General features: G+C 55.5%; 4 protein-coding genes and 1 non-coding gene across 6 annotated transcripts in view; 4 read left to right on the top strand and 1 right to left on the bottom strand.

The window, feature by feature from the left end:
- Positions 1-76: 76 nt before the first annotated feature.
- Positions 77-7,401, top strand: TMEM61 (transmembrane protein 61). The gene is made up of 3 exons (XM_034064119.1): positions 77-141; positions 4,184-4,593; positions 7,035-7,401. The coding sequence occupies exons 2-3, from the start codon at positions 4,244-4,246 to the stop codon at positions 7,321-7,323; spliced, it is 639 nt and encodes a 212-aa protein (XP_033920010.1). The 5' UTR covers positions 77-141; positions 4,184-4,243; the 3' UTR covers positions 7,324-7,401.
- A 1,632-nt stretch (positions 7,402-9,033) lies between these two features.
- BSND (barttin CLCNK type accessory subunit beta) lies at positions 9,034-11,943 on the top strand. Its single transcript, XM_005151155.2, has 4 exons — positions 9,034-9,210; positions 10,246-10,325; positions 10,722-10,961; positions 11,682-11,943. The coding sequence occupies exons 1-4, from the start codon at positions 9,034-9,036 to the stop codon at positions 11,941-11,943; spliced, it is 759 nt and encodes a 252-aa protein (XP_005151212.2).
- A 2,198-nt stretch (positions 11,944-14,141) lies between these two features.
- TRNAG-CCC (transfer RNA glycine (anticodon CCC)) lies at positions 14,142-14,212 on the top strand. The gene has a single exon. It is a non-coding gene; the product is annotated as a tRNA-Gly (tRNA).
- A 1,669-nt stretch (positions 14,213-15,881) lies between these two features.
- Positions 15,882-21,095, top strand: PCSK9 (proprotein convertase subtilisin/kexin type 9). Its single transcript, XM_034063446.1, has 12 exons — positions 15,882-16,043; positions 16,124-16,312; positions 16,404-16,527; positions 16,672-16,805; positions 17,330-17,471; positions 17,547-17,743; positions 17,911-18,094; positions 18,336-18,506; positions 18,802-18,950; positions 19,056-19,221; positions 19,448-19,629; positions 20,136-21,095. Exons 1-12 carry the CDS (start codon positions 15,882-15,884, stop codon positions 20,382-20,384), a joined length of 2,049 nt encoding a protein of 682 aa, XP_033919337.1. The 3' UTR covers positions 20,385-21,095.
- Positions 21,096-22,855: 1,760 nt separating this feature from the next.
- USP24 (ubiquitin specific peptidase 24) overlaps positions 22,856-25,481 on the bottom strand; it is a 68,049-nt gene continuing 65,423 nt past the window's right edge. For both annotated transcript variants that reach the window (XM_034063444.1, XM_034063445.1), the window contains one exon: positions 22,856-25,350. In XM_034063444.1, the coding sequence (XP_033919335.1) occupies positions 25,288-25,350 (63 nt within the window). In that variant the 3' untranslated portion in view covers positions 22,856-25,287. The remainder of the gene's footprint in view (positions 25,351-25,481) is intronic.

The raw sequence follows: 25,481 nt of genomic DNA, 5'->3' as shown, positions 1-25,481 counted from the left end.
GGGAGCATCGCGGGCCGCCGCCCCGACGGGACCGATGGGCGCATCCCCCCTCCCTCCCCGCACCGCCCCCGGCCCCGCCCGCCCCGCGGGCCGGGCTCCACGGGAGCCGCCGCTCGGCCGGAGCGGGGCTGGCGGCGGCGGGTGAGTACGGTGCGGGTCCGCGGGGGGAGGGACACGGACACCGGCACCCGGCATGGCCTTGCCCCGGGGGAGGGAGGCGGCGGGGGCAGCGCAGCCCCGGCCAGGGGGTGATACCGGGGGATGGGCACGGCTCGAGAGGGGACGCGGGGTTCACATCGCAGCCGTCGGGGCGGCGGAGGCGGGGATGGAGCACGGCGGGGGTACGTGTGCTTTGAGCCTGCGAGGGGTCCCCTCCATCAGAGCCTGCCTCTGGGAGGTGGTGGCACGGCGCGTCTCGGATGCTCCTCTGGAAGCATCGGTAGTACTGTGGTCTGGATGGGTACCAATCCCCTAACTGATAATAGTAATATAGTAGTAGTAGTAATAGTAATAATAGTAATAATAACAATAGTAATAATAATAACAACAATAATAATACCACCAAATTCAGGCAGAGGCAGGAAGGAATCCCCCTAATGTCACTCTCATGCTTCTCTGTCTCTCCCTGGTGTTCCTTTCGGCACATTTAATGTCTTCATCCACATGGCGTGCGGCAGGACAGGCTGTCAGGGCCGTGGAGGGACACGGGCTATGGAAGTGGGTTTGATCTTGGTGGCACTGGGGAATATGCAAAACTCTTTTCGTTTTCTCTTGTAGCTGGAGAAGAGTGTTTTTCTGAGTAATGCTTAGTAGACCTTATGAATCACCATCTGCATAACTTTATATGGGGGATGCTATTCTCAGCATCTTAGAACTATGTAAACTATTAACATTCGTAGTTGTTTGTACATGCAACACACAAATCTATTTCCTTGGAAAGGCTATTCCAAAGCAGGTCAAAGGAGGAGACAGGAGAGAACAAAACGTTGGAGTGGCTCAGCTGGTAAAGACGGCTGTTTGGGAGCTGTCTTTGGAGGGGCAGCCACTCCTTGGAAACCTCACTGGGATGCTGAGCGTCCCGGAGTGGAGCCAGGGGCAGGATCAAGGGAGCAGAAACTCAGGTCCTGTCTTGGTCTCACATCTCTCTTCCTGCTCGCTTTGCCCTGTTCTCCCAAAGGTTGTTGTGCTAAGGAAAACGTGGTGGCTCTTGGGAAGAGGCTCAGAGAGCTGTGCCAGCCCTGGCAAGGGGCAATGGCACCCTGCACGGAGGAGCCACCTCTGCACACGCATGGTGGGAGCACGAGTAGGCTGGGGGAGCGCACAGCGCTGCTCCCCGCGGCGCTGGGCTTGTCAAGAGAGAGGAGTTTATTCTCTGGAGCTGTCAATCCGTCACTCCCAGAGCTCCCCGCCTTCCCTCCACATCCGCCTCCCCCTCACTGCCACCGCTCCCAGATGTGCGCAGTGCCGGGGATGCAGAATTCCCTGTGCTCAGGCAGCAGCTCCCAAAGCTCACAAGGAGAATCGCAGCAGCTCCCAAAGCTCGCCAGGCTGACCCCAAAACATTCCAACTCTTGGTGCTGCTCCAGTCCTGGCTTTCAGTTTGGATTGACCTGTCATTTCCATGCAGCTGGAGCGAGAGATGTGCAAAGGGGTATTTCGGATTGTGGCTTACAGGGCCTTGAGCAAGCTGCTGAAGTGGAAGGTGTCCCTGCCCATAGCAGGGGGTTGGAAGTGGATGAGCTTTAAGGTCCCTTCTAACCCAAACCAGTCTGTGATTCTATGAACATTGGCTGAAAACCTGCCAGGAAGATGAGATGCTCTCAAAAGGAGTGGGATTCATGGGTCAGTGGAGTCCTTGCGCTCTGCTGAGCATCTACTGCTGCAAGGCAGTGTAAGCCCAGCTTGTCTGCCGTGTCCTGAGCACATCAGGAGGTGAGTTGGAGGATGCTGGTCCCTGACAGCACCTCACAGCATCTCTGATAGTCTCTTCTCTGTCTCAGCTCAGCCAAGCCCCAGCCATTCAGGAGGGAGCATCTAAACATGCCTTCTCCTCATGAGGGGAAGCTCTGCCTCCTCCCAGCCCAGGAACATCACCTCCTTCCCTGTGGGACACTGCGGATGTTGCTGGGGACCACTGGCTGGCAACCCATTTGGGATCATGACCATGGGACGAGAGCATTCCAGAGGACTGGGAGGACACAGGGCTCCCAGTCCTGCAGCCGTCCTGCAGGTCTCCTAAATCCCACTTCTCATGGGTTTCCTTCATTAAAGGTAGATTAGATCAGCTGGTGTGTCTTTCACTACAAAGTAATTTGTCCTTTCCATTTCATGGACCCATCTGATAAATACTGGCTTGGAATACTGTAATTCCACATGCCCTTGATCACAGTGTGTGTGTGCTGGGCTCTGCTTCCTGCCTGCTCCAGCTGCATGCTTCCAGATCTCAGGGTGCAGTTTAAATCCCTGCTGCAGGAGGAGAGCCCTGCCTGGAGGAATGGAAACCAAAGCCACCAGGTTATCCTCATTTCACTGACATACCGGTAGAGTGATGAAGGCAGAGGAGGGGATGGAGCATGGATCCTCCAGCTTTCCATCCACCTTTGTGCTTGAGCCCCATCTCCATCCTGGCTGTGCCCTGGTGTGCAGGCTCTCCAGTGGCACTGGCACTTCCACTGTGATAAGTCCTTACAGAGGAGTCATCCAGGACTGGATCTCTAAGGGGATGCTGGTGCTTGATTCCCACATGATCCAAAGCCTTTTGTCCATCAAAAAGTGGGAGCTGAACCTGCACCTTCTTGCTGGGCAGTGAGCAGGGCCAGAGGGGACGTGGTGGGTGCTGTTTTCTGTCTGCTTAGCTGGGAGCTGGGGATCCCCAAGCCCAGATGCTTGTTATTTGCTGGAGAAGGCAAAGGGGAGTGAGAGCCCCACAGAGATCAGCTCCCCTTCCCCACATTTCCCTGTGCCAGGGAAGTGTGGTTGTGACACTGGACCAAGGAGTGCCAGGCAGCAGGAACACATGGCACTGCCTCGTCTCTTTGCTGGTCAAACCAACCCCAAACCACCCTGATAGGGATAACGAAGGAGTGATGACACCTATGGGATCGATCGTGCTGGGATGCTGAGGTGTGTGCTGGAGCTGACCCGCAGGAGCAAGACTTTGTGTACAAAGGCAAATTTGGATGAAGACTGAGCAGCTTTGACAGCATCAGGGTGTTTATCCCACCTTCAGAATAAGCCTTCCTGCTTCTGGGGTGTCTCAAAGTAGGTTACTAGGAGCCTCATAGATCTCAGTGCTCTGCTGCCTCAGCCACCAGCACAGCACAAACACCTACTTCAATGGTAGTCATACCCTCTCCAAGGGTTTAGCTTGCATCCAGAACATTCCTGACTTTTAACGGAGATACCCATGGATTCCTGCTCCCATCCTTGCCCTGAGCTTGGCTGTGGCAGGGAGTACAGCTATAGCAGGCCCCATCAGTGATGGGAATGCTCACTGGGATCCCTGCTCGCTGGGTGTCTCAGGAGCCATCCCTAAGGGAGGTCCCTCTGTCTTGTCAGCACGGGGGGGGGGGGGGGGGGGGGGGGTTCCCTCCTGAAATAGCAGCTCTGTGGCTTTCAGTGATGTGCTTGGCCCTTTTCCCTGTGAAAGCCCCAAGTCCCCTGGGCTGTGTGCTTTGGAGCAGGGATGCCAGGCACCTCCTGTCACCGCAGCACTGATTTACCTCCAGTTTCAGAGGAGAAGCCATGTGCATGGATAATGCGGGAGCGATCACATCTTAAATTTATGTCCCTCTCCTTAACCTCTTCCATAAGCCTTGCTTTGATCAGAAACCCTGCTGGCGCTCCTCCAAGCTCCAGAGGAAGTCTGGAATACAACCCAAAGGCAAGAGCTATGCAAGTCCCCGGAGCTGCCTCCATAGCTCTCCTGGCTGGAGCTTCCATCCTGCCTCTGTGGAGCACTGCCTTGTTATTGAAAATGAGGATGTTGGGAAGTTTATGCATCCAGATGGGCATCCAACTTCAGTCCGCACAAGGGCTTCCCATTGCGACATGGAAATACCTTTTCTGACGGCCAATAACAGCCAAAGTGTCTGCAACCTGCAGACAGGTCCTGACTCCGTCGTTTTCTCCTCTAGCAGCTCTTCCATGACCTTACCCACTCAATCCCTTTCTTGTCTTGCAGGACTTGGGCTCTCCCATGCGCTGCCTCCATCCTCCTCCCCTCTAAAACCTCTTCCCAAGGATGGCAGCCGCCTCATTCCGCTATGGCCTGACCATCACCGGGGCCGTGCTGCTGGTGACGGGGACGCTGTGCTTTGCCTGGTGGAGCGATGGGGAGGTGGGATCATCAGCCAGCACCGGTGCTCACCTCCTGCCTCCCCGGGAGGCCGAGGCCGTTCCCAGCTCCTCCTCCAGTGCCCTGCTCCGCTCCATCAGCTTCTTCTGCTGCGGCATCGGTGGCATCCTGCTCCTCTTCGGGCTCCTCTGGTCCGTGAAAGCCAACGCCAGGGTCGTGTCCCGGCGCTACCAGTACCATTTTCCCAGGGATCTGCAGTACTTCACTGCGGAGCCTCCGGAGAAGTGGAACTGCAGGTGGGTCCCTGCACAGTGGTGGTGGTGGGAAGAAGGTGAGGGTGGGTTTGACCCAGCACTGCCATGTACCAAACCTGCTCACGAGCTCAGGTGAACAGTAAAGCCACTGTGCTGTTGGCTGATGCTCAGACCCCATTCTGGGCTCTGCTCCTGCTCCATGAGCAGATGCTCTTGGGGTGATGCTTTTAAACTGAAAGAGGGGAGATTTAGGCTGCATGTTCTTTATAATGAGGGTGGTGAAGGATTGACACCGGATGCACCATCCCTGGTAGTGTTCAAGGCCAGGCTGGATGCAGTTGAAGATATCCCTGCTCATTGCAGGGCTGGAACAGATGAGCTTTGAAGGTCCCTTCCAACCCCAACGATTCGATGATTCTCTGGCCCTCCCCTCCCTGCCAGCACTCTCCATGCCCAGGCTGGCTGCTCCCACATCCAGCTCAGCTGCAGATGCCTCTCCTTGCCCTGCAGGGCCTTCACCAGCCAAGGCAGCATCTCCTTAGCAGAGCCACCAAGCAGAAAACTACATTGGTTTTCCAGAGGAAGGTCTGGATTTGGGGGTGGGGGGGCGTTATCCAGATCTCCAGCTTTGAAACCTTCCCCAGTGCCACAGTTCTGCAGTGCTCTGTGAGGATGGGGGGGTTTATGGCACCTTTAATGGAAGAAAAGCCCATGTTAAAGGGAGTTAAAAAGCAAAAGAGCAGGACAATAATCCTTGAATTGGCATTAAACTGGGAGCACAGGCAAAGAGTCCTTCTACAAAGCCTCTTTTGGGATGTGGAAAGACCCCTCACTGCTTGTCGTGTCCCCTGACTCCCACTACATGAGCCTGAGCTTTATTCCCACTTCTCCATGTAAAAGCTTTCTGATCAGAAGGGTTTCTTTTCCAGAGGCTGCTGTGGAAGTGGAGCCCTCCGGCCCTTCCCAGTGCTGCCCTATGGGGTCACAGCAGAGATCTTGGCTCCGGCATGAATCGGGCTCTGGGGAAAAGCAGCACGACAAGAAACTCTTAAGAACATAAATCCATAAGAATTCATTGGGAGTGGGAAGCACGTTCCTGGTTCTCCAGGGCTTTCAGTGCCCATCAGAGCATCCGGGGGTGAGAGCCTGAGCCAGCCTGATAGTCTGGGGAGGTTTCTTCCTCTCATGGTGGGCTTTGCTCTGCCTCCCATGAGGAATGTCCCCTTCCCAGAGCTCCCAGCTCCCATGCCAATGGGAAGGCAGCTTCCTGGCACTGCTGGCTCTGTGGCAGCTCCTCCAGCCCCAGCTGTGCTGGCATTCACTCAGCAAAGCATCCTGTGCTGGGAGAAACCCTCCTCTCCGCATGGCCAAGGCAGCATTCCTCTGGGAGCTGAGCCTGTTTGGCAAAGGCTTGGAGAGGTAGGTGTGGGATATGGGACTGCCAGTTTGGGATGGAGGCATCCCAGTGGAGCATCACAGCTTTCCCTTTGGACCAGCTGTGCCTCTCTCCAATAGCCACAGCCTTCCTGAGCACACAGCACTGGCTTTCTATGTGTGAAAACAAGAGGATGTTGGGTTGCTTTCAGAGCCTCCCCGTCTTTGGGGCTGCACCCAGGGTGCTGAGCAGGACCTGGCACAGGGCAAAGGTTGGTGGAGGTTTTCCCTGTACACAAGCTGTGTTTGCTCAGCAAAGTGCTGCTGAAGTGGCTCCTGGCAGTGCATGGAGGGCACTGATGAGTGGGACCCCATTGAAGTGGGATGCTGGTGCTAAAGTGCTCCTTTGGCAGCCTCTGTACTCTGGGGGTGGCTCTGGGGTTAGGCAGGTGATGAGGATGCTCTCCTGCCCTGTGCAGCGCACAGTGAAGGGGCAGATGTCCCCAAAGCCTTCACCTCTGCTGCTTTGTGGCCATCACACCTGCAGCTGTAGCCCTAATGCTGGAGGAGGCAGCTTGTCAAGGCTGCCTTGCAGGCTGCCCTTCCTCTTGTTGGGTCAGGGGTTACAAACACAGTGGGAACTGGGTGACACTGCCTTGTCACAAGGTCTGATGCATGGTCCCTTCCTCCTGCATGGTTCCCTACCCTCTGGTGCTGGGAGGTGGCTGCCATGGGCTTGCCTTGACCCTGGGCATGCAAAACCTGTCCCCAAAACACATGTGCCTATCATGCTCAGGGATGCTCCAGCAGATGGTGGGGGGGATGATGGCAGAGAGGCTTCAGTTTATGAGATACAGGGATGCTCTGACTGATAGTGCTCAGGGATACTCCAGTTAATGGGCACCAGGATGCTCCAGTTGACGGGACATGGGGATGTTCTTGTTGACAGGGCTCTGAATTACTCCAGTTTATGGGTGCTGGGATACTCCAGTTGATGAGTGCCAAGGTACTCCAGCTGAGGCGGCTGTCTGCTTGATGGGGCTCAAGGATGCTCCGGTTGACAAGCACTGGGACGCTCCAATTGACGCTGTGTTTGTCTGCCCTTGCAGCTCCTGGGACGCCAGCGCCATCCCCACCTACGAGGAGGCTCTGACCTGCAGACCTGCCCCCGACACCGCAGCCTACATCCACCCGCCGGGGATGAAGCCGGAGGAGCTCACTCCGCCCCTCTACCGCTACCTGGAGGAGGACGAGGGCTGGCAGTGCGGCCGCCGCCGCAGCTCCTCCGACAGCGTCTTATTCCGCCCCAGCCCGTCCTGGCTGGAGAGCCAGGAGCCGGCGGAGCCTCAGGCAACGCCTCCCCCCAGCTATGAGAACATCAGCGTCCGGGGGGTCTGAGCTGCCGGCTTTAAACCCAGCCCCTTCCCTTGCTTGTGGGTGAGGAGGGGAAAGGGATTGCGGGTCCCGAGGGGATGCGTTCGGAGCGGGGGGTGGGGGGGGCGGGGGGGGGGGGGGGGAACGGGCATGTTTGAAAGCCTTGGTGTTTGTAATAAAACCACTGCTGGTTGCACATGCTTTGCACCCCCTGCTCCGAGCCTCCCTGGGGCTGCCTGCCCAGAGCAAGAGCAAGACCTGCAGCAACACACAAGGAATCTGGCAGAGGAAAACCGGCTCCGTGCTGCCCCGTTTGCTCCTGCACCTTTGCAGTGCCCCTTCCAGCCGTCCATCCCTTCCACCTTGCTTTCCCTGCACGCTGACTTCCCACGCATCGCTTCATTTGGTTTGGAGATGTGCAGTGGCTCGTGTGCGTGTTCAGAGCATCCGAGTGCACTTGGTATTTCAGGCAGCATCCCATGAAGACACCTGAGTGCAGGGCGCAGCCCCCTCCCTGCCCATCACGGGCGGGTGTGCAGCATTGCCCAGAGGAAAGGTTATTTCTCCTTATTTTGGTGATTAAAATACAAATAACAGGGATAGGACAGGGGCAATGGGCTCAAAGTGAACTGGGAGACTGAGCTGAGCTCTTAGGCACAAGCTCTTCCCTGTGAGGATGCTGATGCACTGGCACAGGGTGCCCAGAGGAGCTGTGGCTGCCCCATCCCTGGCAGTGCTCAAGGCCAGGTTGGACACAGGGCTTGGAGCAAGCTGCTCCAGTGGAAGGTGTCCCTGCCTGTGGCAGGGGTTGGAACTGGGTGAGTTTTAAGGTCCCTTCCAACCCAAACCAGTCTGGGATTATATGAATGGACAACTGCCCCGGGGGCTGCTGATGGTTGCTCCATCCCACCAGAGTAATGAGCTGCCACAGCCAACATAAAACATTCCTTAGGATACAATAGATTGCTTTTCCCAAGCCAGGTCCATGTGCTCCCATGTGGGCAGCAAGCAAGGGTTCAAAATGAAGGGGAATTAAATCCACCACCACTGTCGGCTGTTGGATGTGTGGTGTGAAGGGGACACCTTTTAATGCTCCAGCTCCATCCTAAGCAAACACAGGGCACATGGACCCTCTGTTCTCACAGAACAGGGGGACCAACCCCATTCCACCCTTCCCTGGCTTTAGCCTCCCCTTCACAGCACCTGGCTCCCCAGCACCTGGTCCCAACCCACCAGCCTCCATACAGACCCCGGAGCACTCCTTCCTTCCCTGCTGCAGCCCCGCAGCCCTGGAATACATCCTGCATCCCTTTATTTGGGGCCCTGCCAGCTCTCATTACTTGGGGCTCTGCCAGCTCTGATTTATGCCCCAGCCCAGCTCCAGCCCCCAGAGCTGGGAAAGTCCCCTTGGGCCCAGCCACCCTCCATGCCCCCCTCTCCCTCCCCATCCCTTCCCAAGGCGCGGGGTCCATCCACGTGTGTCCGCAGGGAAGGTTACCTGGACACGTGCCGGGCGGCTCCACTGGAGTGTGAACGGCGGCTCCGTGTTTGCATTCATTACAAACCCGTTAGGAACTGGCTGGCTCAGCCCTGGGCAGGACCCGGCTCAGCCTGCAGCTGATCCGCAGCCTCCGGAGCAGGAAACCTCTCCTTGCCTTCCCATCCCGGAGGTGTGCTCAGCACCTGCAGCCCAACAGGCTTCCCGGCATCAATCCTCGCCTGCTTCTGCCACCCATGGCCGAGGAGAAGACCTTTCGCTACGGGTTCATCATCCTGGGATTCTTCCTGGTGATGACAGGGATGTTCATCATGAGTGTGGAGAAGCCCCAGATCTACATCACCTTCTGTGCCCTGGGTGTGCTGCTGGTGGCTGTGGGCATCACCTGGAGCATGTGCCAGTGCTACCCGAAGGTAGGGTCCATCCTGTCTCCGTGCGCATCGGGGGGGCTGGAGGGCTCAGCTGGGTTTGGGGTTTGGGTTTGTAGCCTTGGGTTGTGCTTTGGTTTTTCCATCCATTGGCTGGGATAGAGGCAAATCCCAGGGGAAATGTGAGTGATCCAGAAGGGAAAGTGTTGGTGTTGGAGGCTCGTGCACCTCCCTGCTGATGTCTGCAGGATGCAGCCCCGCTCCCTCAGCCCCTGTACCCCTGCATCTCCCCAAGCCTGGGGCTTCAATCCCAAGCAGGCAGTGGGGAAGAAGCCCAAGGAAATCATCTCATGTTCATCTCTCCCATGCAACCCCCCGAATGCTGCTCCCCCCATGGGGATCAGGGCCTTGGTGGGCTCCCAAAGAAGGGGCTGTGGTGGCCATGGATGCCAGAGGGTCCTGGCCCCCGAGCACAGCCCTCACCTGTGGGTCTCCTTGGCAGAGGGCACAGCAGAGCAGCCAAGCATCCCTGCCCTAGGACATGGGGCTGGCAGGAAAGGCTTTCCCAAGGAGAGGCTGTGCACTCACCTGGGAGCTGCCGGGTGGCCCATGGCTGCACCCCAAATTGTGGGGTGGCACAGGGGAGCCCAGGACCAAATGGGACCCCTGAGACCGGCTGGGTCCCCATTGACCAGGGTGAAGCTGACCCCAGCTCTCCCCAAAGCCAAGCTCAGCCCCAGTGAGGAGGGAGAAGTGGCTTTGTCACCATGCTCAGGGCTCAAGGACAGGGCACCCTTGGTGCTGTCCCCTATGGGCCCTGGGACCCCCCATGGCTCAGGGACACATATGACCCTGCTGGGGACAGGGTGCTGGGAGCAGGGCTGTGCTGGGTTCATTCAATCCTCATTGATTTCCTGAAAAAAAAAACCATTTCCAAGCAAGTGTGTTGGGAAAAGGACAAATTCGAGCGGAAGGGACACTGTCCTGAAGGGACACGGTCCCTTTTAGTGCTAACAAGGGCCAAGGGTCCCTGTGATGCCCATCACAGCCCCCTGGGCAATGCATTTCTTTCCCCCCCAGATAACCTTCATCCCTGTGGACCTCGAGGCTGAGCGGTTCCTGGAGCACAAACCCATCGTGCTGCTGGACAAGGACACCCGGTAGGTCCCAGCACCCTGCCCCGGGTTTCCTTTTGGCAGGGGTTTCCATCGGTACACACGCTATCTGTGTGCCCTCGGGGCCAAGGGCATTGTCCGAGCTCACTGGCACTGGGGACAGCTGCACCTATTGCAGCAAAGGATGGCAGGCAGGGGCCCCGGGGGGGGGGGCAAGGGATGGATGAACCCCCAGGGCTGGAGCCGGAGTGATGCTGAGGGGTTCAAAGCATCCGGATGTGCTCTTGTGGGTACCACCTGCAAGGACTCGCTGGCTCTGCTGCTGTGATGTGGCCTTGCTGGCCCCTAAAGCACTTGCTGGTGTTTTGTGTTCATGTCCCTGAGCATCTCCATAGGGGTCCATGTCCTGCTCATCACCCCCTGTCCCTCCTTCACCCGCAGCTTGCTCGCATCCTGCACCAAGCAAGAGGCCAGCAGTGCCTATGAGAGAAGCCTGCCCTCCTATGAGCAGGTCCAGAGCCAGGGGGTGGGCTCGGCCCTGCTCCCCCCTGCCCCACACAGAGCCCGCTCCTGCTCCCAGCTGGCCCTGCAGGCCAGAGCAGAGGTGCACCAGGAGCTGGGGGGCACCGGTGAGCCCCCCAAAGAGCTGTCCCCTCGGCTGGAAGCAGCATCCAGCAGCTGGTACGTGATGCTCATGGGATCGGCATGCAGAGGTGGGACTGGGGGGTGAAAGTGGGGGGGGTGGGACCTCTGGTGTGGAGGGAGAGAGAGGAGGAAGAGGGGTCTTTGCTGCTTGCACATCATTGACCCCCTTGGAGTACCAGCCCTGCCTTGATGGTGCCTCAGCCCATGGGGAGCCTCAGCACCAGGTTATTTACTGGGAGGAGATCTGGATTGCCTTTGGTTGCAGATTGCATTTTGCTTTTATTTCAATTTATAAATATAAATACAAACAATGCCCCTCACTGGAATAAATCCCAAGTTCCTGGTCAGACATAGACAGAAATGAGATGCTCAGTACATGTCCTTCAGATCAGATGCCACTTATCATGCTCCTACATTGGGTTGGGAAGTCCCAAAAGTGCTTTGCAGGCAATGGGAGCCACATTCAGCACTGGGATTGAAGACTTGAACACCTCCTCTACCAAAGCACAGCTACAGCTGGGATGGGAAGCTCTGCTTTCTCCCTGGCACAGCATGTGAAGGGAATCACTGCTTCATCCCATGGGGAGAAGGAGGAACCTGCAGGCAGGTTATCCCCATAAAGGCAGGCACTGGGGGCTGAGATAGGGCCCCAGCCACCCGTTAAGGGGACTGGTGATGCTGGGACCATGCTGCTGGTCCAGCAGCCCCTGTCTCCAGCTGTGTTTAGTGCAACCCCTCATCTCCCTGCTCCTGCAGCCCATCCCGGCCGGCGCTGGGGCCCGCACCGCTGGCATCCCTCCTGGAGGACATGGACACGCCATCACTGGAGGGCTCCGTGCCCAGCAGCCCCGTGCCACGGGGCAGGACCCCACCATCCACCCGCTCTGGCTGCACCCCGGTGGGGGCACAGCACCCCCATAAAGGCACAGCAGAGGAGGATGACCTCTATTATGGGCTCCCGGAGGAGCCGGATGCTCTGCTCAAGGATAACGATTGCCTTTTTGAGCCTGAAAACTGATTTCTTGGAGGGAACGGATGCTTGACATGGACTCAGCTCATGGAGGGGACACAGATGTCACAGTCTGGAAGAAAGGGGCTTGGGTTGCCCCCCCCAAAAGAGCAGTACCTGCAGTGTGGAGGAGCCCACAGACTCCTGTGTCGTGCTGCATCTCTTGTGCCCACCCAGATGCTTGGGAGGATGCCACTGGTCAGAGCCCAAGGAGAGCGTGGCCACATCCTTCTGGAACCCATTGGGTGGACAGGTGAACACTGGGCTGGGCAGGATCTGGGCCAAATAATGTGCTTGGGAAGGGAAAGCATCAGCCTTGCTGTTTGAAACGGGATTGGTGTGCAGGTGGGTAAAGGTGTGCTCACCCCAGGCAGGCTTTGTGAGGCAGAGATGGCCAAAAAGACTTTTTCCCACCCATTAAAGCCTCTTGGAATTAAAATCAGATCCTGAGAGCCCTGCAGCAGCAGCCTTCATGCTGGGAGAGGGTGATGTGGGCCAGCCTGTTGGCAGCACACAGCCAGCAGTGAGAGCTGTGACCTCTGCCTGCCCTTCCCTTCTGCTGCTGGGGCCGTGGGGATCTGCTTGGCTGAGCCTCTGCAGAGCGGCTGCGCTCGGATCAAAGCATCAGTGGATCCAACAGTGCCGGGATGCTGAGTCCCTCGCCCTGTTCTGGGATCGCTGGGGTGGATGCTGCAGCCCCAGGGGGTTTGGGAGCGCACTCATCTGCTGGTGGAGCAGGGCTTCAGTGCCTCGAATCCTGTGTGCAGTTCTGGGCCTCTCACTGCAAGAGAGACATTGAGCGGGGCCAGGGAAGGGCAATGGAGCTGGTGCAGGGCCTGGAGCACAGTGTGATGGGGAATGGCTGAGGGACCTGGGGGGTTCAGTGTGGAGAGGATAAGGCTCAGGGGGGACCTTATTGGTCCCTACAGCTGCCTGGCAGGAGGATGGATCCAGGAGTGGCTGCTCTCTGCTCCCAAGGAACAAGGGATGAGACAAGAGGAAAGGGCCTCAAGCTGCACCAGGGCAGGTTTAGACTGAATGTTAGGAACAGTTCTTTCCCCAGAGGTTGCTCAGGCACTGGAACAGGCTGCCCAGGGCAGAGCTGCAGTCACCATCCCTGCAAGTGTTCACACACCATGGAGACGAGGCCTCAGTGCAGGGGAATGGTTGGACTGGATGAGCTTAAAGGGCTTTTCCAACCTATTTGAATCTATGATTCAGCAAATTTATGTGGATTAATGAGCCCAAAGGCAGGGACAGAGCTGTCCCCTGGCACCTTATGGGAATGGAGGATGGGAGCTGTGGAAGCAACGCTTCCCATCCTTTCCTGCACCCGGGATACCACCCAGGGCTCTGGAAGAAACTGCTTTGCTTGGATCCTCGCTCCTTCCTGGTGCTCCTGCAGCTTCCCTCCACATCACTGCAGTGCCAAGGGGAAAAGGGCAGGCAGCACCCCATGCTCTCAGGTGTTTATGGGCAACAGGAGGGTGGGGAGCGAAGGTGTTTGCTAAACATTGCCGGCTGGATTGGGAGCAGCTGCCCGAGAGGAAGCGTTACCCAACTGTTTAACCTTGCTCGACTCCTGCCTGTCCTTCCCGGCATGGGGAGGAACATGACGGCTGCAGGGATGCTCATGGATGTCTGGAGGGTGCCTGGGGCAGGATGCTGCTCTGCTCGTGTTGAGGGTGGGAGCCGTGTATAGAGCTTCTGCCCATCTCCTCTCCTGGGATTCTACTGCTTATGGCCAAGGAAACTTCATTTGCCAAAGCTTTTAATTGGGGAGGAGCAGGGGAGAGGGCTGGGATGGGGACAGGAGCATCCCCAACCCCCTGGAGTCCCCGGGATTTGGGTCCCCGCATCCCCCGTGAAGCATCCCTGCCTGGCCTACGGCTGGGATGACCCCAGAGCAGAGGTTGCCGGAGCCGAAGTGTTCAGCTGGGATGGAGGTTAAACATTGTGAGAAGCGGGACATTCCTGCATGGCATTAGAGCTCCGAGAGGCGCAGGGCCCCGCCGCCCGCCCGCCCGCTGCAGGGACACGGGCAGGGACGGGCCATGCAACCCCCAGGACCGCAGCTGTGGCCGGGACCTCACTGGGGGACGGAACAGGAACGGGATGGGGACAGGATAGGAACAGGAAAGGAAAGAGGTTCCGCTGCTGTCGCTGTCGGTGCTGCTCAGCCGAGACCAGGGTGTCAGCATCGCAGCGCACCAGTGGTGTAGTGGTATCATGCAAGATTCCCATTCTTGCGACCCGGGTTCGATTCCCGGCTGGTGCAAAGCTACCTCTGAGTTACGGCTCTGAACGTTATCTGAAAGTACGGGATTGCACTAAATTGCCCTAAACCTCAGGAATGCAAGTGTTGTATATTTTGCCTCGGGAGCTTCCCATCCCAGCATCACCCTACCCTCTGTGAAGGACCCCTCCACCCCCGCCCCCCCCCGTGCTGGAGAGCACCAGGGGATTTAGGGCCTTTTTGCCCTTGTTGGGATCTCCTCTGTTGCCTTTTCTGCTCTCTTCTTCCTTCCCCTTCCAGAGGACACAGGCACAGCTGGAGGGTATCACTGCTCTCTGCAGCAGCAGGAATCGCTTCGAGTAGCGACCCTGTGTGCCAGGACGGCAATCAATCAGCTCTCTTTTCTACAAGGGACAATTTCTGAGTATATTTTTGTTAAAAATACAGTATTTCTGCAGATATCCCCTCCTTCCAGTGGGCTGCGGGGCTGGACATCCCTCACACCCCCTGCACAGGCATTGGGGCTGGGTATTCATGCCAAGACCTCCCCAGGTGGCTCATCATGTGAGGGTATGTGCAGGGCTGGGGGAGGCTTTGCAACCTTCATCCACCTTCTGGGCTCTCTCTATCTATCCCTTGGGAATGGCTTGTTCCCTGTGCAAAAAGAAAGTGAGCAACTCTGTATGGAGCAGGAGACTGTCCCCCTCGAAATGGGGCTCCCCAGTGTGCAGCTGCCCTGAGGGTGTCATAGAATCATTGAATGGTTTGGGTTGGAAGGGACCTTAAAGCTCATCCAGTTCCAACCCCTGCCACAGGCAGGGACACCTTCCACTAGAGCAGCTTGCTCCAAGCCCCTGTGTCCAACCTGGCCTTGAACACTGCCAGGGATGGGGCAGCCACAGCTTCTCTGGGCACCCTGTGCCAGCGACTCGGCACCCTCACAGGGAAGAGCTTGTTCCTTATATCTAACCTAAATCTGTCCTCCATCATCAGTTTAAAGCCATACACACCCATATAAAACATATAAATGCATATAAACCATGCACATAATTGTAAAACATATACATCCATGTAAAGCATTTACATCCATATAAAACATTTACATTTATATGCGTCCATATAAAACATGTACACATCCATATAAAGCATATACATCCATATAAAACACATAACCTTCGAGGAGCTTATAAACGGCTAATAAATCCCCCTAAATCCCCATTTCCCTCGAAAGCAGGGAGTGGGAAGGGCTTTGCTGAAGGTCACCAGGGATAGCGGGGCCCCATGGGAGCCTGGCACTGGGAGACAGAGAGGTGGAAGCAGTGGTGAAGAGCCCTGGGAAAGCACCAACCTCACCCCCAATGCTTGCTCTGCGTGACGAGTGTGTAAAAAAATGCCCAAACGGGATTAGAGGCTTCCATGGAAATTTACCTCTGAAGTAACCCAGCGAGAGGCACATAAAAGCCTTCTGAAAATAGTCCCTGGGTGCCTGCGCTGAGCTCCCTTCGGGGCACTGCGGCCCCGGGGGACCCCTCACCCCGGGGAAAGAGCCCCCCCTTCCCGTTAATGGTTAACCCGCCCGGGTGGGCCGATGGGGCCGGCGGCGGTGGCGTGATCCCCGCCCCGCCGAGCCGAGCCGAGCCGGGCAAAGCGGCGGCCGCGCTGGGAGCGCGGGGGCTCCGCCGCTCTGCGGGCGTCGGGCCGGGCTGCGGGCATGGCCCCGCGGGCGCTGGCGCTGCTGCTGGCGCTGCTGCTGGCGCGGGCGGCCGCGGAGCTGGCGGAGGAGCTGGTGCGGGCGCTGGGGGAGGCCGAGGAGGAGGCAGCGGCCGTCGGGGCCGCCCCGCCGGGACCCGCCGCTTTCCACCGCGCCGCTAAGGTGAAGCGAGAGGGAGGTGGGGGGAGCGGCTGCGGGTGTGTGTGTGTGTGAGCCCGGACCTAAGCGCTGTGTCCCCGCAGGCGGCGTGGCGGCTGCCCGGGCGGTACGTGGTGGTGCTGCGGGCCGGCAGCGGCGGGGCCGAGGTGCGGGGCACGGCTCGGAGGCTGCAGGCGCGGGCGGCTCGGCGAGGGTACCTGAGCGAGCTGCTGCACATCTTCCACCTCCTGCCCGCCTTCCTGGTGAAGATGAGCAGCGATGTGCTGGACATGGTGCGTGCGGCGGCGGGGAGGGTGGAAGGTCCAGGGTAAGGGGGTGTAGGAGTTGTGGTCACCACGCAGGGCGCTGGGGCTCCTCCCGCAGGCGCTGAAGCTGCCGCATGTGGAGTACGTCGAGGAGGATGCGTACGTCTTTGCACAGAGCATCCCCTGGAACCTGGGCAGGATCGTGCCGCCGCAGCCCGGCTCGAGTGTCTACAGCCCTCCCAGTAAGCGCTGGGGCATGGGGAAGAGAACCACAGGGATATCCCCCTGCGGGTCTGGAGCTGTGTTTTGGGAGCATCCCAGCTGAACTGAGCTGACTGTGGTGGTGGTTTCCTCCCTCTCCCCACCCCGGGCTGTGTCCCTGGTAGATAAAGGTGACCTGGTGGAGATTTACCTGCTGGACACCAGTGTGCAGAGCAGCCACCGGGAGATCGAGGGCAGGGTGCTGGTGACTGACTTCGAGAACGTCCCAGAGGAGGATGGCACCCGCTTCCATAGGCAGGTGAGCACCGAGGTGCCACAGCCTGGCAAGTGCATTGCCCTGCACCCACTAAATCCTGATGGGGTCTGTGGGGCTTCCCAGGACAAGAGAGACACTTGGCTTGTGGCAAAATGCCGGGCAGGACATGCAGGAGCAGGAGCTGTGGTCCTGGGGGATGTTGAGACCTCAGTTTGGAGCTGTGGCTGAGTCTGGGGAAAGCAGTTTTGGGGTGCATGGCTGCATGTCAGGGTGTCGTTGTAAGAGGGAATTGAGGTCCACCCCACACCTGGGGCCAGGGCCTGTGCCCTGTAGTGGATACTAGTGCTGCATTGCATGGCTTTATCACTGCTTGCATTAAGGAGCCCAGTGGGAGCACAGCCCTGGGGAAGGCTCCCTGTATCCCCATCCATAAGGATTTATTCTACAGCAGGATTTAGCTGGTGCAAAGTGCAAGGGATGGGTTGGGGTTGGGGAGGACTCTGTGCGGTTGCAAACCTGCTTTGATGGGATGAGCAGAGGTGTTAAACCCGTGTTTCCTGCCCCAGGCCGGCAAGTGTGACAGCCACGGGACACACATGGCCGGGGTGCTGGGCGGGCGCGATGCCGGCGTGGCCACAGGAGCCAACATCCGCAGCCTCCGTGTGCTGAACTGCCAGGGGAAGGGCACGGTCAGCGGGACCCTCATCGGTGAGTCATGGGTGCTCTCCCCCCGCCTCATCCCCATCCTGTGATGGTTCCCATCCCTCCTCTTGTCCCTCCCAGGCCTGGAGTTCATCAAGGCAGCGATGGAGGCTCAGCCCTACGCACCGCTGGTGGTGGTGCTGCCCTTCGCCGGTGCCTACAGCCGTGTGCTCAATGCCGGCTGCCAGCGGATGGCACGGATCGGGGTGGTGCTGATTGCGGCTGCCGGTAACTACAAGGATGATGCCTGCCTGTACTCCCCAGCATCCGAGCCAGAGGTACAGGCTGTGGGGGTCCCCGGGCTTGTCCAAGTCAGCTGAGGTTGGAAGGGACCTTAAAGCTCATCCAGCTCCAACCCCCTGCCATAGGCAGGGACAGCTTCCACTAGAGCAGGTTGTTCCAACCCCCATCCTACCCACATCTCCCTCTGTCTCTGCCCTGGCAGGTCATCACAGTCGGTGCCACCAACAGTGAGGACCAACCCGCCTCCATCGGCACCCTGGGCACCAACTTTGGCCGCTGCGTGGACCTGTTTGCACCGGGGGACGACATCATCGGTGCTTCCAGTGACTGCAGCACGTGCTTCATGGCACAGAGTGGGACGTCACAGGCAGCTGCGCATGTGGCGGGTGAGCTGGGCTGCAGGGTGGCAGCAGGGCTGGCCCTCCACTTGCTGGTCCTGGGCACGTGTCCCTGCCTGTGCTGGGGACACCTTTGAGTGTTATAGTGCCTTGGGTTGGGCAGGAGCTCCCACATCCCATGTGTGCTGGTAATGAGTTGCAGTGATTCCTTCTCCTGTCCCTCTTCAGTTGTGCTGCTCAGGGCTATTGTGGCCCCTGGTGCTCACTGTGACCCCCGGGATCTCTGCAGGCATTGCTGCCATGCTGCTCAGCGCCGAGCCCCAGCTGAGCCTTGCTGAGCTCCGGCAGCGCCTCCTGCACTTCGCCACCAAGAATGTCATGGATGTGGCCTGGTTCCCTGAGGAGCAGCAGCTCCAGACTCCCAACAGTGTGGCTGGGCTGCCCACCCGTCTGGGTGCAGGTAAAGACCTCACTCCTGCTGTGTGCAGGAAAAGAAACACGTGGGTGAAAGCAGGGTAATATGGTTTAATGCAAGGTGTCCCTGCCCATGGCAGGGTGCTGGAACTGGGTGACCTTAAGGTCCTTTCCAACTCAAACCATTCTATGATTCTATGGCAGGGCACATTCCTCACTGAGCTGTGCCAGGCATGGCTGAACCCAAGCACAGCTCCATGCAGAGGGCAGGGGTAGACCTGGCAGCCCGGCTGGGTGCAGGGTGCTGCTGCAGGTGCACTGCCCCTGTGTTCCCATTGCAGAGGAGCAGCTGTACTGCCGCTCAGTGTGGTCAGCGCGCTCGGGGCTCACCCGGCATGCCAAGGCCGTGGCTCACTGCACCGGCTCCGAGGAGATGCTCAGCTGCTCCAGCTTCTCCCGCAGCGGCAGGAGGCTGGGCGAGCACATGGAGGTGAGCACAGCGTGTGGGGACTTGGCCCTGGGGTGCCTGCTGGCCTCAGAGGGGTGTCCCCAGCTCCCCCGGCACCCCGGTGATGCTGTGCTGCCACTGCCATAGGAGAAGGACGGGCAGAAGCAGTGCGTGGCACACAATGCTTTCTGGGGCCAGGGTGTCTATGCCATCGCCCGGTGCTGCACATGGCCTAGGGACAAGTGCCACATCAACGCCAGCTCCATGGTGGCTGAAGGGGCCGGCTGCTCCCCGAGGGACCACGTGCTGACCGGTAACAGACCCTCGAGCTTACAGCCTGATGGCCACGGGGGTTCTTCCTGAATAGCTTTGGGAGCTGGGGGTAAAGGGTGGGTCTGGGAGCTGGGATGATGCGGAAGGGGGATGTGTACCGCATGCATGGAGGTGTGGAAGGCTGTTCAGTGGGAACATCCTTTGGTGATGCAGCACTGGGATGCTGGCACTGCCACCCCTTGCTGACAGCTGCTCCCCTCTCACAGGGTGCAGTTTCCACTCGCCCCTCGCAGCACTGGGTGACAGTGGCAGACCTGTTGCAGGGCTGGAGAGTGAGCCCACACATTGCACCAGCAGGATGGAGGTGATGGCGCATGCCTTGTGCTGCCCTGCTGCCAGCCTGGAGTGCCGGGTGAAGGAGCACACATCCCTGGATGCTGTGGAGAAGGTAGGGATAGAATCATGGAACCTTGGAATGGTTTGGGTTGGAAGGGACCTTAAAGCTCACCCAGTTCCAACCCCTGCCACAGGCAGGGACACCTTCCACTGGAGCAGCTTGCTCCAAGCCCCTGTGTCCAACCTGGCCTTGAACACTGCCAGGGATGGGGCAGCCACAGCTTCTCTGGGCACCCTGTGCCAGCGCCTCAGCACCTTCATAGTAAAGAACTTCCTTATATCTAACCTGGTTCTCGCCTGTTTAAGGATGGTGCATGCTCCTCTCTAATGGTGTCCTCATCTCTGCTTGTCCTGCTGCTGCCCTGATGGGGGTTTGGGTTGGCTTTAGCATCTTATTGCAGCCACCCCAATCAGTGTCCCCAGTTGCTGACCTGTACTGGGACAACCCCAGCAGGGATTGCTCAGTGTGACACTGGCTACATCATCCTGAGGACCATGAGGGACAGGCAGACCCTGCCCCTTTCCTGACCATGGAGATGACCTCTTCTCCCCCGTTAGGTGACTGTGTCCTGTGACGCCGGCTGGACGCTGACGGGCTGCAATGCCCATTCCCAGAGCCTGGGTACCATGGGAGCCTACGCCGTGGATGATGCCTGCGTGGCAGCCAGTGTCCCTGGCAGCAGTACCGCTGTGGTCATTGCCATTTGCTGCCGCAGCCGGCAGCAGGGATGGGCTGAGCTGGAGACACGTGCCCAGCAGGGCAGGGCTGGACCATCAGCACCCAGGTCAGAGCCTTCCCAGCTCTGAGCTGCTGGCAACCTCCATGCTTGGGCTGCTGTCATGGTGGGGTACAAGCTCATCACCCTCTTGCAGAGCAGGGCTGAGCCCCGGGATGCCTTTGTAAGAGGTCTCCGAGCAGCCCCTTTGTGGCCCTGCTGCATCCCAGGAGTGATCCCAGCATCCTTCCCACGTCACCCCAACTGTATGAGCCATCTCAAAGCTGTCTGCATTATCACCCAGCATGACAAACCCCTCTAGCTTGAAAACAACAATCCCGTGGTGAGGATTGCTCCTTTCTTTCTCCTTAGTTGCTCATTGCACATAAGTCAATGCCACTCTGCCCCTCGACAATCATAGTTTAGCTATTTTGGGACAGTTTTGTAATTGCTTACCCACCTACCTAGGAGAATTGATTGCTTTTTCGTCAAGTGGAAGGGCTCTAGTTTAACCAGTCTGCTTGTTTGATTAGATTTGAATCTGCATTGCTACAGTCAGCTACTGCTTTGGTAGTGGGGTATTTTGTTCTTAAGGCAATGATCTGTTGGTGTTCTGCTTTGCTTTAACAGTTTCCCTTTCAGGTCTTCCCGAGACAGCCTGAAGTGGCTGTAATTCCTTTAAAAGACAAGCAAGAACAGAAAGCTCTCAGAACAGCGTGGTTTTTATGTTTGTATCTTCAATATTTATTTGGAATTTTATAAATAAACATTTTATAAACGTCTTTTTAAAATAAAATCCACAGACCAGTGCTCAGTAGATCCGATCCGTTGTGTGGCTCCATGTACACCCCATGGGGAAGCAGTGTGCAAGGGGGGGTGACACTACCAGGCAGGGATGCTGCTACCCCAGAACGAGCCCTGATCCCCGCCTGGGCTATTAAGTGCCCCTGGGTGACCAGTGGCCCCCTCAGAGGTCAGTGCAGACAGCATGGGCAACCTCCTGTTGGCTCTAGGACTGGTGCAGAGCCCAGGGGCTGAGCCGTGCTGCCCCATGCACATGCAAGAAGAGAACAGTGGGAAGAGCTTCCAGTTACGGAAACAAACCATGACCCAGCTTTTGTGAACATGCCCTTGTGCTTCTTGTTGCTGTTGCTTAACATTGGGCTTCACTCGACAAGCATCTAAGCCCCATGAAGAAGATAACGCACAGAAGCTCCAAGATGCACAGCAGCAGAGATAGGCTCAGCAGTAGCAGAAGCCACCAAAGCTGGGCTCACTTTGTTTTCAGTGATTAGCAGCCTCCTGGTACTGCAATATATAATTAGTGTGGTGTTACCTGAGGAGAGATGTAAAACTAAAGCACCAGGTTAACCTGTCAAACTATGGCTATTCGGGGGTGGGCATTTTTCCCCCATCAAAACCACCCTTACGGATCATTACTCCAGCTTCATCTGGCAAGAGGAGACAGAGACCCAGTAGGAAGCCCTGCTCTTTGAGAGGTCGCAATGATTTCTAACTTGTTACCTCAAGATGGCAAGAGCCCAGCCTTACTCCAATCATGTAATTATATAATATGCATATAATTACAGCCCATAATTTCACCAGCTATAATCTGAATTCTGCACAAAGAGGTGGAAAAGAATAAGGGATGTTACAAGAGCTCCTGAGGGGCACTGACACAGCTGGTAATTTCTCAACAGACTTACTAGTGCTTAAACCTCTCAAAACACACATCAGGTATCTCACCTCTGCTGACGTCCCTGCGAGAGGGGAGGATGCTGCTGCCTGCTCCCAGCACAAGCCGTGAGCACATTCCACACACAATAAGCCAGGCAGAGCTTTTGCAGCTTAGCATAAGCATGCATAAGCCTGATGGAAGAAAACACTGTCAGAAGATCAACAACTCTTGCTTAGTATTGTGTATGTGGGTAGGCAGAAAAGCCTCTCCAGGCAGGAAAAGGCAGCCCGAAGCTCAGGGATGCTGCAGATAGTCCTGTCAACACAGTTTGCAATAACAGTCCATGCTCCCATGACTGAAGAGCACAGGCTGGGCTCTGCTTGAAACAGAAGTCTTTGTCCTTAGGGTGGAAGACAAAGGCAGAGCCTTGATGACAGCCTTTTCTGAGCTCCTAGTTTTGCTTATGAAGGCAGCATAAGTGAGCAGGGCACTGTGGCACTGCTGCACGTTCAGCGTTCAGCACCTCACACCAGGAGGCAGCATTAATTAAAGCCCAGCTCACCTGCAAATCTTAGTATCTGACACATAACAGGCAGTCTAATCCATGACAACAAGTGTGGTAAAGCACTCTGCTAAGAAGGTCAGGAGAAGCAACTGCACACAGATACAAATCTTACAGGGCACCTGAACATGCCATGGCATAAGGTTATACAGCTCTGGGGGCCACTCAGCTGCTTTGATTTACTCTGGGCAGGAACCAAAATGGGAATCACAACCACCTCTCAGAGCTTATCATCTGCAGGACTGGCTTAAGAGGTCTCAAGATAAGAGGATCACCAAGACAACAGCATAGAAGTGTGTGCGTAGTCTAAAGATTACACTAGTTTTCTGTGAAAAGAATAACTTTATTCCATTGACCAGGAATCCCAAGACTGTTCATCAAGACTGCCTATTTTTTCCAGTGCCAAATGTCTGTATGTATGAATTGGACAGTATCTCCCAAACGCTCACAGGCAGGCTGTGGCTGCTCTTCACTGAACATTGTGTAAGCTGTATAAAAACATTTTCATCCAAAAAGATTGGCAGTAAAAATTACAACATAGAAATGCATCACAATTTACACAAAAACTAGTTTTGTTGAACTCTATTTTCCAAAAAATAATCTTCAGCAGGTTCAAATGACAGCAGCTGGAAACAAAAAATAATGGACCAAGTATCATCTTATTGCAAATTATAACCATTGACTTTGTACAAGCGTGAGCAGAACCATGAAAAAGTTTGTATTGGTTTCAAGTATACAGTGGTGATGAGCCATCCTGATGCAATTCTCTTAGCAGTGCTCCCCTGGGGCCCGTGGTGAATCGAGGACGTTGTTTCCATAGGAAATAACAGGAACCTGAAGGGACAAGTGGTGCCAACCCTTAGGAACATGACCAGCTTCTTCCATCACCGCTGTGTACTCACTTCTCGTGATGACCCATTAACACAGTATTAGGGGTAGGGAGGGAAGGAAGAGGGGTTCTCTGCTGAGAAATGAGTTATCCAAAATGAACTGCAAACATCACATTTCAAATGTTCCAGCACATGATCAGAAACATCTATAAAACGCTAACTCTGCCACGTGTCTATGAAGACATGGTTTGGGAAAAGAAAGTGAGAGGTTCACTACAATGCCACCCTTCCTTCTTTTGCACGTACAATTGATGACAATGGCTCCCTTGACCCGCAATAAGTTATAAAGCTGTACAGCTGGAATCAGATCCAATGGTTACTTCCAACAGTGAAATGACTGGTTAATTTCAATATTAGTGCACAGGAGTGAAAAGCTGTCTGCTGCTGCTGGTTTCAGCAGCGGTATGTAAAAAGGAAAAGAAAAAGGCACTTTTTGGCTGGTTGTGCCTTTAACTTGGCAAATTTCTCTATTCTGGAGGTACCCAGGCACTCCTTAAGATGTCCCCCATTTCTGTGCATGTTTGTTCCTAGAATTTTTCTTTTAAAGTAAGGCAGAATCCATAAATAAAGGCAAAAAGCAGTGCAGAAAATGCGACAAACGCAAAATGTACAACAGATGAAGAGCTATATGGCACAAAAAGAAGCTTATATCCAGAGCCAGAAATCACTGAACTGCACTTGACATGGAAAACAAAACTGTGCTCGAATCGTCCCAACTGGTTTCCAGTTGTTGCTGAACAAACGAAAAGAGCTGTGGTGTTTTAAACGTTGCCTGGTCAAGTGAAAAATATACAAACAAAGCCAAATCATTCTTTCCCCGTGTTAAAATTGCTATAAAACCTGCACGACAGTGTCTCCAACTCACTCAAGGAATTATTCATCATATACAACCAATACCAACTTTCTCAGTAATTTCAAAGCACAAGCAAGTGATTGCAGATCCATGACCCAGACTGTGTTTTATTCAATATGTCTCCAAAGGGTAAAAAAATTTAATGAGTAAAACTGTAACAGAATTCCATCTTAAAGTGCTTTTTTTTTTCTTTTGAAGTACTCATTAACTTTTTTCTTCTTCTTTAAATCGACCTTTAATAATAAAGACTTGTATACCTACAGCACAAAGCTTCACTTTTATGGCCCTTCCCAATTGCCTGTGGTTTTGGAAGGGTAACAGAAAACATGACCCGTTCCAGAGCTCCTTGACCAAGCCATTGTGTTTGGATCACTCTTTACAGAGCAATCTTGCTGAGCCTTCTCAACATGAGCTTTACAAATTAGCAGGGAGACATATTAAATAGAGAAGTCCTTATGTAAACCCATTCTTCAGCTAATATTTTACAATGAAATGTAAGTCATCACACATCTTTACAGAAATTGGAATATTCCTATTCAATATCATCAGAAAGATTAAAAATTTGCCCTCCATACGTAAGGGCAACCTGTTTGCTTTTGTTCTTTTTCTTGTTTTCCTGTATAAAAACCAAAAGAAGGATTTTGTTTTGCAGCATCACAGAAAAGCAACAGTTTTACATTCACTCATTTAATGTTCACATAAAAATTCAACCACTATTGTTTGTGTACTTGAGAAAATCTTCTTGACAAACTGTTTTCGGTGTCTGGACTGTCATAAAGCTACTGCAGGCGAAGATGCAGTTTTCTAGAGCATTTATTGACCTGAAGCCTTCATGGCTAAAGAATGGTTTTAGCTTTCAGGGAAACCACCTCCTCCAGCATCGCCTCCGATCCTACAAAGCCACATCTCTTCCAGACTGTTCTAATGGCATAAGCAACGGGACTCCAGTTTCAGTAGGTACCGGGCATTAAATGTTTTGAGTGGAGCTGTTCTTGTGTTCATAGGTATCCTCTATGGGTCAACATCGTCAAGGTCACTTTTAGGCTCACCAATCATCATAGGAGACTCTGAGCCCTTTCAATACACACAAGGGATGGGGAGAGAAAGATATGGCACATTACTTTTGTAAGGTACATGGCTACTGTGTCCACATTCAGTGATGGTTCTGACCCAATCCCCAGGATCAAGCTGTCTAACAAAGCAAT

This window comes from Melopsittacus undulatus, chromosome 6 (genome assembly GCF_012275295.1).
Source record: "Melopsittacus undulatus isolate bMelUnd1 chromosome 6, bMelUnd1.mat.Z, whole genome shotgun sequence".
NCBI lineage: Eukaryota > Metazoa > Chordata > Aves > Psittaciformes > Psittaculidae > Melopsittacus > Melopsittacus undulatus.
This window is presented reverse-complemented; position numbering and strand designations above follow the sequence as displayed.

Coding starts and splice junctions, on each gene's coding strand:
- TMEM61 (XM_034064119.1), top strand. CDS start 4,244: ATGGCAGCCGCCTCATTCCGCTATGGCCTGACCATCACCGGGGCCGTG. Junction 4,594..7,034: donor CCGGAGAAGTGGAACTGCAG/GTGGGTCCCTGC, acceptor CTGCCCTTGCAG/CTCCTGGGACGCCAGCGCCA.
- BSND (XM_005151155.2), top strand. CDS start 9,034: ATGGCCGAGGAGAAGACCTTTCGCTACGGGTTCATCATCCTGGGATTC. Junction 9,211..10,245: donor TGTGCCAGTGCTACCCGAAG/GTAGGGTCCATC, acceptor TTTCCCCCCCAG/ATAACCTTCATCCCTGTGGA. Junction 10,326..10,721: donor CTGCTGGACAAGGACACCCG/GTAGGTCCCAGC, acceptor CTTCACCCGCAG/CTTGCTCGCATCCTGCACCA.
- PCSK9 (XM_034063446.1), top strand. CDS start 15,882: ATGGCCCCGCGGGCGCTGGCGCTGCTGCTGGCGCTGCTGCTGGCGCGG. Junction 16,806..17,329: donor GCACCCGCTTCCATAGGCAG/GTGAGCACCGAG, acceptor TTCCTGCCCCAG/GCCGGCAAGTGTGACAGCCA. Junction 19,630..20,135: donor CCCTGGATGCTGTGGAGAAG/GTAGGGATAGAA, acceptor CTCCCCCGTTAG/GTGACTGTGTCCTGTGACGC.